We start from the raw sequence: 14,431 nt of genomic DNA on the forward strand, positions 1-14,431 counted from the left end.
CTCTCCAGGACTCAGCCCTCAGCACTAACACTTCTGGACAAGCAATGATTGGACAGTATGCTCCTCTGCCAGGCTAGCCCCATCATTCATTTGCTCACTACCAACACCAGATATCAATCATACCCAGGATACCCTGCAGTGGCAAGAATTACGTGAGCTCAGGAGAATCAGCCCTGCCTCTTGCTGCTTACTACATAGCCGGGGCAGCATTGGAGGGCTCACTCTGGTGCTGAGGATGAGAAAGAGCTGGTGGGCTGACCAAACCAGCAACCACCCAGACCCAGAACCAGAGCGAAGAGTTGGCCCATTCCATCAGCCACCCCATCTATGATCTGCTGGTGCACGTGAAGGGGCTGGTCATGCAGACCCAAAGTTACAGGGTCCCCATGACACAGGACAAAACAGGATATCCAAGAGGCACCCCAGCGAGGGCTCAGTATTGATGATGTATTAAAAACCAGAGACCTCAAACCAGACCGATGACTCAATACAATGAACATGTACTAAAAGTACTAGACATTTTTATATGGATGTAACAAGTGCCTGTGGCAGTTGTCCTCTGCATGACTCTTTAGGGAGGAACACTGTGCCCCTGTGTATCGCATGCCAATGCCTTCCCACACCTTGACCCTGCACTCACGACTGCATCCCTGCTGTGTTATCTTCTGTTCACGGTTTCAAATATCTGACTTTCACAGGGGGTGCCCACTCATTCCATCAACCGGGTCATGAGGAAGCATTTATTTATCAAATACACTCCAGAGTAAATAGATTCCGCAGAGTGCACACCACTGGTCACTCTGTCTACTCTAGAACAAGCAGATCTTTTGTAGGTGTTCAAAATAAGACAAGGTGGGAAGGTGGGGTGGTGTGCAGCTCTCTAGTTCCTACAAGTGTTCCACAGAGGAAGAAATACGAAACACAGTCACATCCAAGCCCCAAAGTGCCCAAGTTTGGTGTGCCTCCATAGAGCCTAGGCATAGAAGTATATCCAGTAGAGAACCCTAGGCATTCTGCACCAAAGCAGGATGGGTATTTTGTATGGTCATCAAAGATACTGTGAGTTAAATATTGCAGGGCTTGGGAGTGTAGCTCAGAGGTAGAGTCTATAAGTACTTCATATGAAGCCCCAGGTTCAATTCTCAGCAAACATACAAGCGCGCGCGCGTACACACACACACACACACACACACACACACACACACACACACACGGCAATAGTAGCACTAGCAGTAGCGTCGGCAGCAAGAGACCCCCAAGTCTAATGACTGCCTCTTAGCTTAACAGTACATAAAAGGCATTGGGATTGAACAAGTCAGTGCAACACAGCTATTTTCCACCAAAAGTTGAAATGCAGTGGTATACGTAAAAGTCTTTTCATTCTTAGCTACAGTGTAAAGTGGCTTTCTCTAATGTATTGACTCATTGTAATGTAGGTGATATTCCATGTGCCAGTGTACCAGTGGTCAATAATGAAAGGCTTTGGTTTGTGTTTATGACTATTTTTTTAAGTTAGTATACCAAGTAGAGGGTTTCATTATGGTATTTTCATATACAAGCATCATTATGTGAAAGACTTTTGCACATAGTTGTATCAACTGTATAAACAGAATGTAAGTTATTGGTTTGTTTATCACATCAATATCCGGACGTCAGTGGCCATGAAATAAGACTGTTGATATTCACCCAGGCATAGCCATTTCTCTGGAATGTCTATATGTCAGCCTGATCCACAATTCCTTTTAAGCCCCCTAAACTTAGGAATTCCTGCATGAATTCTCAGAACACCAAAGTGGAGATGGCATATACTGAACACTAGTCTCACCATTATATGCTCCTGTGGTAAAAAGATAGCCACTTTCATCAATAGCTGCACAGGTAAGTTCAATATTGAAGCCATGAGGGTCTAGAATCTGGTATATTTGGAGGCCACTTTCAAGTTCCCATACCTGTTGGAGAACAAAAACAACGGCAAAAACCAGGTATTCCATATACCTGCCCTTCATTTTTGAGCAAAGCTTTTTACCATTTTCAAAGTTTTCAAATCAGTACTCCACACCCAGCACCTTCCCCAGCACCCTGCCCTGTGTGTGGGCTTGGTCAAAGCTGTGAAAGTTGACTTCTCTTATCAGGGATTGTGCTATCCCTGAGTGTGCCTGCTGAGCACCAGGTGGCCGAGGCAGTTTCTGCTTTAAGAGAGCACTCATGCAGACACTTTAGACAGCCGAGGGCATGCTTTAGAAGGGGGTACTAGACCTCAGCCCCTCCCTTTCCCCTCTCTTACTTCCTGACTACTATGAGGTGAGAATGATATTTTATCTCACATTCTACCACAATGCATTGCCCTATCAAACATCCCAAAGTAACTGGGCCAATCCACTATGCACTGAAACCTCCAAAACCATGTCATGTACCAAAGCAAATCTCTTTTAAGTTGATTATCTCAGGTGTTTCGTCACAGTAATGGAAAAATTACACTACTATAAGGGTGAAACAAAGGTGGCAGCTGGATAGAAGCACAATAATTAACAGTACTCAATTAAGTCCTCAGGGACACGAAGGGTCATGGGATAAAAGTATGGCAAACAGCATAACATGTGGGCAAATCCTAAAGAAAGAACTCACTGGTCATTTTAGGCAGTTCTCTGAGGCACAGTGACAGAGAAAGGGTTGTGTAAGAATGAGACAGACCATCTGTGAAGCAGGCTGGCAGTATTGGGAAAAGTCCAGAAACATCATGGCTCATCAATCCCTCTCATTGGAAACACACAGAGGACAGATCCATAGAGCTATGATCTGCATCTCTCCTACTTTGGGACCGTGCCAAGTTCAGGTGTAAATTTTCTAGTCAGTGAGCAATTGAAGCAGCTGTCAACACTAGAGCTGGTGGGGGTGGGGCAGCACATCCAGGGGGTCAGAGGTAGAGAGGTGTGCTTGTCTCTCAGGGAATGAAAGGGAAGTTATGGCAGCCACAGGAAAGAGGGAGAGGAATCTGATGAAATGGCTCATGGCTGCATGATGGCCACTGTCTGGGTAGCAGCAGAGAGGCGTGGTTCACACAAAGTAAGTCTGGCCCAGAGCCCATGTTCTCAGCCTTGGAGTGTTGTGTGTAGATGATGTCCTTAAAGGAGAGAGACGAAGGTGGCTCCCTGCATTCACCCATCTCATCTCCAAGTGTGAACTATAATCCTTCTCTATCTAATAGGGTAGAAAAACTCCCTTAGATACTTCTCTCCATCTTCTATTGGAAAAAGATAAGACAGACCATGCATAAGAGCACATTGTTAACGAATGCAGGGCAGGGTTTATTTCAGTCTAGTTTATCTGTAGCAGCAAAAAAAAAAAAAAAAAAGTTCTATGATAATGAACAGAGTTCAGGGGATTCAGGTTTGAATATCTAGCAGCTGACCACAGAAGGTTAAAATACGAGCAATTTGATGGGTTCCCAGAGGGATGCTGTCTACAGGTTCATAGACCTCCACTTGGTGCATTCATGAAATAACAGGAGGGAAATCCTCCTAGGTGTCACTGGTAGATGGTTTCGGTGGTTGTAATGACAAACACAGTTAGCAAGGCTAAGCACTACACCATCCAACACAGTAGTGGGCGTGGCTAGAGATACAGAGCCCAAGGTGATGGGTGCTCACAGTAGACAGACCCAGTCTCACATCACACTTTTATGAGAACAATAGGATCTGAGGCAGGTCACTTATCTCTGAGTCCTGACTTCCCCATCTTTAGAACAGAAGTCTTTGTCTGCAAAGATCTTCCATGAGATTTAATGGACATCATAGACTTAGCAGTCTTGGTATATATAACTGCACCGTATATAACTGCAGCTGGGCCATGGTGGCACACACCTTTAATCCCAGAACTAGAGAAGAAGAGACAGGTGGATCTCTTGAGTCCAGCCTGGTCTACAGAGTGAGTTCCAGGACAGCTAGGACTACACAGAGAAACCCTGTCTTGAAAAACAACAAAAAAAAGAGTTATGGTGCATGCCTTCCTTCTTAGCATACAACCTCTAGTGAAATTTAAGTATGTGTTAGTTCTTTCTCCCTCATATATTTCCTTTAAAATTTCTATTTGGCTTAGGGGGGTGAAGATGCTTGCAAATTGAGCCTGATGACCTGATTTGGATCCATGAAACCTACCTGGTGGAAGGAGACAATCAAACCCACAAGTTGTCCTCTGATCTCCATAGACACACACCCATTTCCACATGAAATGAATCTATAAATGTACTTCTGTTAAATTTTCTATTTTTAATCAGATTTTAATCAAACATGTGGCTTGAACTGGTTTAAAACACTTGTTTATCATGTATTCATGAAAACTTAAAGAGCTTTAATGTATTCTCAGTCTATGTACCACTACTTATAAAACCCTATGTTTTACCTAGAAGATAACATTTCACTTGCTCAGTCTTTGCCTGCCAGGGAGTCACTGCACACTCACCTTGATTATGGACTCTGAGCAGATAGTGAGCACTTGGTGGAAGTATCTGTTGTACAGCATGACATTGATTTCTCGTTCATGAGTGTGAGGCACCTGCTTTGTGTCCTGTACCATCCTGGTCAAGGGATACATGTCTATAACACTTGATCCTGGAAAGGAAGGAAAGAAGGAAGGATGTCGCACAGCTGGGTGTGGATAATGGTGCATCCTTGTAATCCCACACTTTCGAGACCAAAATGGGAAGATCATGGGTCTCCGGGCCAACATGGACTGCATAGTGACATCACATCTTAAAAATGAAATGAAGTCAAAAATGAAGAACTTTGCAAAAGCATCTCCTCCCTAAATTGTCATTATCAGAAGTCTGGAATTTCACAGTGGATTTGACCCAGCTAGCTAGGTTTGGAGCCAGCCGGCCAGTGAGATTAAAGTATAAAGATGAGTGCCTTAGCATTTACTAAGGTGAGACTACTGTTGGCTACTCTGGAACACCTCTGACAAACACAGCAAATGTGATTCAGCCAGGAGAAAGCAGTCATTGGAGACTTCATTATCTTTCAAGCACAGGTCATTTTGACCCCCGTTTTCCTAGTTTTTATAGTCTGCTCCCTGCTCCTTACTGTGTGCCTCTCCAGTGTGTGCACGTCAGTGATGCTATCCACCAGCCTTCTGCTAGTTTGAGGCTTGCTCTGGTGATTGAAATTGAGTCAGAGAGTTCTTCAAGCCAACAAATGATAACACATGCTGTGAACATGGTCTGATTAAATATAATGAATGAGAATGAATACAGGCCAGTGATTGCAACATCAATAGTAAAATTAATTTCCAAATAGTTAGCATGGTCAGGGTGTTGGGAAGCAGTATTCTTGCCTTTTCCCATTGGTATGAATTAAATCTCAAAATAAGAATCTTGTGTGTGGTAGTTGAGTGTAATGTCTAGAAATACTGTGAATGTATAAAAGCTTTCATTTTTATTGATTTACTTATTTGCGTTTTTTTAAAATCTAAGACAGGGTTTCTCTGTGTAGCCCTTGCTGTATGGAACTCATTCTGTAGACCAGGCTGGCCTCCAACTCGGAGGTCTATCTGCCTCTGCTGCCTGGGTGTAAAGGTATACACCGCCATAGCCCAGCACATTCTGTAGTTCAAACAAAAACAGAAGTTTTAAGAATAGGAAACTTCTTCCTACTTATTAATGTGGACATCAAGTTGCCACTGTGGGCACTGCAGTGACTTTCTTAAGTCATTCCAAAGAAACGCTCCAAGTCTTAGTAGCAGTTTCTAAGGTGTTTAGATTGTGTGGTACAGCCTGTTCATATGTAAAGGACTGAGATAGTTCATCAGGATATGTTACTCAATTCAAACACTACTGCTAGGAAACATGATAGATGGGTGGCCATCAAGCTCTCAAAGGCACCCTTGGAGCTTCTCCACACATCCTTAAAGATGATACTGACAGTTAACATAGCTGGACTTGCATGTGAAGACCTGACACTTTGGCTAGTCATCCTACAGTAATGGAGATAATGCAGGAAAAAGAACGAATGCAGATTCAGGACTCAGAAGTTTTGAGATGGAATCTCAGCTCTCTTTCAACATTTTACTAGTCAGTTGAACTGTCTGAGGCTTGGCTTGGCCATGTTATAAGACTTCAGTGAACAATTCCTGCCTCAAAGGGTGACTATGCAGATGGAATGAAGAGTGAAAAGGAAGCAAATAGTTGTTGTCATTATTGCCAGCGTATTGACGCCGACACCGACAGTAACAATTCTACCAAGCCTTTGGTGCAGTGTGGCTGCCCACACGGCTCAGAAAACTACTCTACCTGATGTCACTTGAATCTAAGCACAAATTACTAACTCGATACAATCCTAATGTCAAGCTTATAGCTGTGCTTATGTAATTCATTTATTTTATGTGCATTGGTGCTTTGCCCGCATGCATGTCTCTGTGAGGATGTGATGGCTGCACTTGCAATGATCAGGCAATACACAGAGCTTGGTACTTTGACAAAGAGGAGCACTACCAAAAGTATATAAATGTGGAAAGAATTCTTGACTTTTCTATTCTCCATTTTCTTCTTTGTCTTGGTATTTTAGCCTTCCCTTACTCTGATGATAATTGGGATAGAAATGCTGAACCTGATAATCAAGCAGGCAAGTTTGGGTATTAAGAGGTGACATTTGTGTAGAGTCATTAATATGTTCATTTCAGAGGGGATCAGATGGAAGAGAGGCATCACAGCTGAAACTAAGTTCTGGCTTTCAGGGTGGAAAATTATTTATTGAGCATGAAGTGATGGTTCTCCTCTAACCCAGGAAAAATAAACAACACAAAATTAAAAATAATTATGCTCCCCAACAGAGACAGCACCAATCACTTCCCTGCCTTAATTAATCCCCCAGGAACTCAGAGCAGGTGGTCAGTGATAATATGCTTAGGAAAGGCAATTCTGGCTTAGTGTTCCAGAGGATAGAGCTGCTATTAATATAAGCATTTTTCTTCTAAAAGCCGAAGGCTGTGCATGTGAACAGTAGCCAACCTAAATGCCTAACAAGGTTCTTTGTCTTTTTAGTGTATCTGTCCAAATGAAAAAAAAAAAAAAAAGACAAAAACCCGTAACACAATTTGGCAACCAATGCATTGTATTTAGGTCCTATCTTCCTGGATTCTGCTCTCTCCTCTCTCTCTCTCTCTTTCTCTCTCTCTCCCTCTCTTGCTCTCTCTCTTGCTCTTTATCTGGAAGCAAAGGCAGTTGAGAAGGTCTTTATCCATCTTACAAGATGACCAACTTCTTACCAGCACTGTCTTGCCTCAGAAAACAAGTTCATGCTGGCACATGCTAGAGTCACCATCCTATGAAAGTACCAATTTACTGCATCCAAGAGACAAACCAGAGCCCTGGGCATGGCGACAGCTTTCTTACACCTTTCTGCTTAACCTGGGCCATGTACTCCTAAACTCATAACCTTATAGAAGTGACCTAGTATTTTCATAAAAGAGAGGTTGTATATTTCATCAACTCACATAGGATAAGATATTGAAATAAAAATTTATATTGTCATGAAATGTGGTTAGACATTTTTTATTTTTTTGTGTTTTCATAGTAAGAGTTATCTTTTTAAATGTAAAATACATGAAATTAATTTATCTTGCTTTAGGTACACATACCTGTAATGAGCATGCCATGGTTGGAATCATATATCATAGAGTAAATCTGCATGTCTCCTGGTCCTCCTTGGCTATCGTGGAAGACTTGCAATACTGATAGAGTCTGGATATCCCACACCCGGAAGACCTGGGGAATGAATAGAAGTCGCCAATTTATACACCATTGTTCTCACTTGGGACAGCTAAGTCTTTAAAGATAATTATGCTCTTATAAACTTGCAGTGAAATGTGATTTGCACTGTGAGCACACAGGTGCTCTGTTTCAATTTGGCTCTCGCTTCTAATGTTTACTAACATGGAGTAACTGGCTGCAAAGTGTTGCTTAAGGGTTTATCTTTAGTCACTGGATTATCCTCCATCATTAACAATGCCCAGGAAACATAACTAATCGAGGTGTCTATTAAGAGATGAATAAAGTATGCTACATATACACAATAGAATTTTGTACAGCCATTAAGAAAAATGAAGTTATGACAATCACAAGGAAATAGATGCAGCTGGAAATCACCTTAAGTAAAATAAGTCAGACTCAGAAAGAAAAAGTACTTCATATCTTCTCTTATATGGAAACTAGACGTTGAGAGTGTGTGTGTAGGCAAGTCATAAACCCAGAAAGGAGATCACAAGGGAGGAGGAAGAAATGTTAGGGAAGTTGGAATTAGAGAAAGTAACAGAAAGGAAGGCTGCCTGAAGATAAGCGACCAGCTGTAGGGACAGAAAGGCAGAAATAAATAAGAAAATGTAAGGCAGTGATGCATAAGGATGCCATTCTCAGGTATTGGCAATATGCTGGTGCTTTTGAGAGCAAAGGGCAGAGGTACTGAAGAGTTCTGTGAGTGCTTGTTTTCTGTCAGTAGCTCCAAGCAGGGCCTAGCAGTGTTCCTGGGAAGGTGTTGGTGTCAAAGTTTGGGAGAGCCAACCTAGAGCCAGTCAGCCCTGGGCAGGCTTAGAAAGAAAACAAGGACAAAACATTTCAGAAAGAGCTTGAGTTGGTATAAGGGACGAGCATAGAAGATTCTCACTTTCACTAAACAAATCTTGGGTGACAGAACGGAATATTTACAAGTCATGATTAAATCTTGCATAAGAGCAAGTGAACATAAATTAAAAAATTCAGTCTTGTAGCAGTAAGAGTTAAAATGCTGACTTTTTCCCAACAAATTGGGAGTATAAGAATTAGATAAAGGATTATGTTAGCATTGGGGAAAAACACTGAATTATGAAGCTGATTAACTCTGAGAATCAGGTGCGGGGAGGAGCTGAAGTCGCTAGCCACAAAACATCATAGAAAAGGACAAGGGAGTTTTGCCCAAAGCCCTCTGTAAGGAACAACTAATGAGTAATGATAAGGGGAATATGAAAATATAAGTGTTGCACTCCAAGGGAAACATGCTCAGATTCAGCCACAGCTTCTGGCAAGTTTCACGTCGGTTGCTATTAGCCAAAGGCATTAATTAATTTTGTTTTCCTTTGATGAGTGTTTGCCATAGAATGAGAAGAGTGAATATCTGAGTTTTAGGAGTTGGTGTCAGATTCACAGAACAGAGAATATCCTAGTCTAAAAAGGTGCAGCACTAACAAGACACAAATAATCCATGAACTGGGAGAGGCACTTCACTCAAGGGTGATGACCAATGGAGGTGCTATCCGTGTCACTGCTGCTGACTACAGCAAAGCTCAGGCAAATAATAGGGAGGAGATGGGTCATTCTATTGCACCATAAGTACTCTTTAAATGGAAACATGAGCATTGAGACACAGAGGAAAAAAATCATCATTAGAGCCTGTCTTTAGAAACACAGTGTCATGTAGATGGAGTGAGCAATTTAGGAACAGATTAATCTATCATACATTAAGGGAGTCTGAAATTTGACCTGCCTTTCTAAACATTACCCAATGACCACAAGCAGTTAAGAGCTGAATCAGATTGATCTGACTCAATGAATTACATGATTTTACATTGTGAGGAGCCTGGAAATGTGTGAGGCCATGAAACCCCTTTGAGAGTCATCACCATGGAGAGACGGTATGTGTGAGAGTTGGTGTGTAAAACTGAGGTACGAACGGCCTATGTACAGCTGTACTACAAATGGACATAGGTATTTGACATCATTCTTATGAGGAATTCAGTGCCAAGTGTGCTTGTTTATTTGCTCTCAGCAAGATGGCATGAAAAATTAAGTTAGCAATGTGGAACGAGACCTGCTAATTTTATTGTTTTGTTCTCACATCTTTTCCCCTCAGTGTGACAACTGACTAGTAAAAAAAAAAAAAAAAAAAAAAAAGATGAGATGAAGTCATTAGCACACACATGATTTAAATATCAAATACTTGGGGAGGGGCTCATAAATCCCCACTCCTAGCTGAGAGTCGACAGTTGATGGCTGCTGAGCAAGGGAAACAAACCTTCTCTAGGATGAGCCCTGGCAGGTTATCCAATGCCAAGTGATCAGTCGTAACCAGGAACACATAGAAGCAACAGTAAATGGACTCAGCAGGTTGTATATATACATATGTAAATATACGTAGCAAAATAAAGTAGGGACCAATGGGAAGAGTTGTGGAGGAGAAGGAGGGGTGGAAATCATGGAAATGTAGTTCTCATCTATGGAATTCTAAGAAAAAAATTACAATTGCTATCAAGACTAACCACACTTATTGAACTTATTCTTAAAACTTTTTAGTAGATTTAATCAAACAAATACCGTTTTGCAAATACATATTTCTAACATTTATAACTTATTTTTTTCTTTCTGTATTACTTTTGACAGAATATTTAAATCAGTTTCATAACAAAGGAAAACACAGAAGTCCTTGTTTGTTTGTTTTTTTTTTTTTTTTTTTCTGTCCTTAATGATGAGATCTTCTCTAGAAAGGGAGCCTCTGGTACTTTACTACAGAGGAAAATCTGTCTTTCTTTCCAATATGAAGTTTTACATCTGTCTCTAAACATGTCCTGTCTCATGCAGTGGCCAAAACCAACAGGGCAGTGGCTGTTCTTCTGTATGATGACATCATTTTTTTTCTCAGCAGTCATCAGTTACTTCAGAGAAAAAATTATGCATGTGTATGTGTGTGTGTGTGTGTGTGTGTGTGTGTGTGTGTGTGTGTATGTGTGTGTGTGTATGTGTGTGTGTATGTGTGTGTGTGTGTGAGTGTGTATGTGTCTGTGCATGCGTGTGTGTGTGTGTGTGTGTGTGTGTGTGTGTGTGTGTGTGTGTGCGCGTGTGCATGTGCTAGGCCTCCCTGCTGCAGTTGACTTGAAGGACGAGCAGCTTTATTTGGGTTCTACTATTTTCTTCTGGTTACCTTTGCCGAGGAGAGGCTGATGACGTGTTGCTCTTTCTCATTGCTTACGATCTCTGTGATGCTGAACATGTGGCCCACTAGCTTCCCGACTGGCTTAGTGCTGATATTGGGGTGCCACAACCGGAGGACTTTATCATCTCCTAGGAAGGACAACAGTGACAGAGGCCTCGTAATCTCAAGTGCTCCAAAGTCAAAACATGTCCTCATTTTATTTCTGTGGCTGTGATAAAACACCTTCAACTCACAATTTCAGGTCACTGTCTACCAGAGCAGGAGCATAAAGGCAGCAGTAATTTAAAACAAGTAGTCACAGCACACCCCCCATCAAGAGCAGAGAGGAACGAGTGCAAGCCTGCTTACTGCTCATCCAGCGCTCTCTACTCTTCCACAGTAGGGAGTCATGTGGCCCATTTCAGGTTGGGTTTTCCCACATCAGTGAATGCAACCACGACAATCCTCATAGACATGCCCACAGGCCCTTGGGAACCAGGCCGTCCCTCACTGAGATCTTTCCTGGCCATTCTAGATTGTCTCAAGTTGACAATTAAAATTCACCATCACCAAAAGCATCTCTCATTCAGGGAGATCCTGATTTTTTTTTTTAAACCAACCCCAGCCCACAGCTCCCTGGAGCTTTCCTTCTGCGACCGACTTGTAAGGCATTAGCCTGGCTTTGAATCTGTCTGTGATCAACGTATTTTCACATACAAATGTGGATTCGTATAAATATTTCATGAATACTTTTCTTGATTCAATACTTCCCTACCCTGCCACGCATTAATACATTATTTATACTTTATTTATTTCCAAAACAAATTTCAGGCAGCTGGTCTTTTGTTTTTACAGCCTTAAATTATGCAAACATTATAATAATAAAAGAAATCAAGGGAAGAGGCAAACTGCTCATAATCTCCAGCATGAGCAAATCATCCGCCATTTATTTTTCCACTTTCCTTTTTCTTGCAGAACCACAAGCACAAGACATTCATATGTAATTACTATCACAGCATAGATTTTGTCTTTTAATTGTTAGAATCATCTGAGTACACAGTAAAATAATGAAACAGTATAGAAGGGTGATATTTTTATAAGAAAAAAAAAGTCTCCCAGCCTGCCCCCTTATGCCCCAATTTCTAGTTCTATTCCCTAGAGGAAATCACTGTTCACAGTTTTTGCAGTTCATTTGTGTGTTGTGTTGTGTGTGTGTGTGTGTGTGTGTGTGTGTGTGTGAGTGAGTGAGAGAGAGAGAGAGAGAGAGAGAGAGAGAGAGAGAGAGAGAGAGAGAGAATAAACACCAGAGGTCAAGTTCGAGTATTTTCTGCAAGTGTGCTCCATCTTAGTTTTTGAGACAGGGTCTCTCACTGAGCCTGAAGAGCATTGACTGACACTGTAGCTGCATATATTTGTAGTATGTGTTGTAAGACTTCAACACCTGTATACAGTATGTAATGGATCAGGAAAATATCTTTTCTGTGTTGGGAATGTTTTCAAATCCTATTAGCTATGTTGGAATAATCAGTTAATTGCTTGGACCATAGTTCTCCCGTTATGCTGCTACAGAATGTTAGAAGAAATTCCTCCTTCCCTACTGTGTGCCTCTACCCATCCACCATCTCTTTGCATCCCTCACTCCCTGCCCAGGCTCTGGTAACTGCTGTTCTACTCTCTTCTTTGAGATCGACTTTGTAGTTTTCACATAGAAAGAGAACATGTAGTATTTGTCTTTCTGTGTTTGCCTTATTTCATCAGCATGATGGCCTCAAGTTTGTCCGTGTTGGTAGAAGTGATAGAATGCCATTGTTTTTTCTTTTTTGGTTTTTCAAGGCAGGGTTTCTCTGTAGATTTGGAACCTGTTCTGGAACTCACTCTGTAGACCAGGTTGACCTCAAACTCACAGAGATCTGCCTCTGCCTCCTGAATGCTGGGATTAAAGGCATGCGCCACCACCACCTGGCTCTTTTTTCATAGTTAAATAACTTTCCATTGATAGTTCACAATTTCTTAACCATCATCTATGACATATTGTTCTGTGATTCTGGATTTTATCTTTTATTTTATTCAGCAGTGCTGTCAGGGACAGCCTGTCTGTGTGTTCACTTTGTTTTTTAGATTAGTTGCCAACAGTAAGTTGCCAAAAGTAGAAACATTATGCTAAATCATGTTTATGACTTTAAGACACACTGCCAAGTGGCTTTCCAAAATGCTTCTACCACACTTTAAGGCCACTAGCTTTATCAGTCTGACCATCGTGTGGGCCCTGTGATTTCAAGTATAAGGCACTTTAATGCAACTAAAATGATGTTCATTTTGCTTTACATGAGTGCTGAGGAGAAAATTCAGATACCCTTGCAGCAAACACTCTTACATGGAGCCATCCCTCCAGCCTCTTCTTTCTACTTTCTGATACATTATTCCAAACCCATCATATCTGAATCACTAAGCTAAATGATTTAATACTTTAAGTCATTTAATAATGAGGAGTTCATTTCTTGTAATATAAGGATGTTGGATCATACAATTTCTCAACTATTACCTTGAAATTCTTTAATATTTTTATGATTCAGTTTCCAGAATGATATTTAATGAGTTATTTCTAAAATAGAAAATCTGATATCTTCAAAATAATCTATATTTTAAAAACCACTACACAATAGACTCTTTTAAAAACCATAAATAAATTATGGCTATGCATTTGTGCAAATAACAAGGAATGCTTATAACAAATTCCAAAATATATATGACACAATGAAAATATTTTTCTTCTTAGTCATGTTAAATCTTGGCTCTTGTAGTTATTTACTGAAAGTTAGTAACTTACCACACCTAAGTTCAAGGAGGCTGGGGAAGATGGTGTAGTTGAGTTGCTCAGAAAGAGAAGATCTGCAAGTGGAGCAAAGCTAGCCAGCCTCTGCATGCATGTGCATGTGTGTGTGTGTGTGTGTGTGTGTGTGTGTGCGCGCGCGCGCGCGTGCGTGCGTGCGTGCGTGCGTGTGTGTGTGTGTGTGTGTGTGTGTGTGTGTGTGTGTGTGTGTGTGACCTGTAAGTGTATGCTTGTGTGTTTTCACAGTGCCTCTGGTGTACATGTGCCTCTGGGTGCTTGAGGAAGTCAGAGGAGAACCTTTGGGTACCATGATCCCCTTTATACCTTCTAATTGGGGTCTCATAACCAAGGGACAGTTATACATAGATGCTAAATTTAACTTTATCTATTTTGCTTAATCTGCTATCATGTATTTGACCACCCATAGGACCAACTTGCCTTTATATGCTAGATAATTTGTATAAGTAGCCATACCCATGCTGAAAGAGCCAGTTAGGCATAGGGTACAACTGGAGGACTTAGAAGCTAGATACTCATAGGTTAGCCAAATGTGATAGATTCAGATGCTCCAATGATTCAGATTATTTTGTTGGGCCCCAAGAAAAGATATTGTAGTATTTTCTGTACCCTTCTCATTCTCTCCCAATCCTTTCTTCAAGGATATACCAGAGAA

General features: G+C 41.3%; 1 protein-coding gene across 1 annotated transcript in view; it reads right to left on the bottom strand.

Annotated features, from left to right (window-relative positions):
* Wdr64 (WD repeat domain 64) overlaps positions 1-14,431 on the bottom strand; it is a 93,020-nt gene that overhangs the window by 36,297 nt on the left and 42,292 nt on the right. Inside the window, exons 10-13 of the mRNA XM_027418895.2 lie at positions 10,938-11,077; positions 7,630-7,756; positions 4,459-4,607; positions 1,826-1,949 (exon numbers count right to left, since the gene is read on the bottom strand). Of these exons, the coding sequence (XP_027274696.1) occupies positions 1,826-1,949; positions 4,459-4,607; positions 7,630-7,756; positions 10,938-11,077 (540 nt within the window). The remainder of the gene's footprint in view (positions 1-1,825; positions 1,950-4,458; positions 4,608-7,629; positions 7,757-10,937; positions 11,078-14,431) is intronic.

This window comes from Cricetulus griseus, chromosome 5 (assembly GCF_003668045.3).
Source record: "Cricetulus griseus strain 17A/GY chromosome 5, alternate assembly CriGri-PICRH-1.0, whole genome shotgun sequence".
Classification (NCBI taxonomy): domain Eukaryota; kingdom Metazoa; phylum Chordata; class Mammalia; order Rodentia; family Cricetidae; genus Cricetulus; species Cricetulus griseus.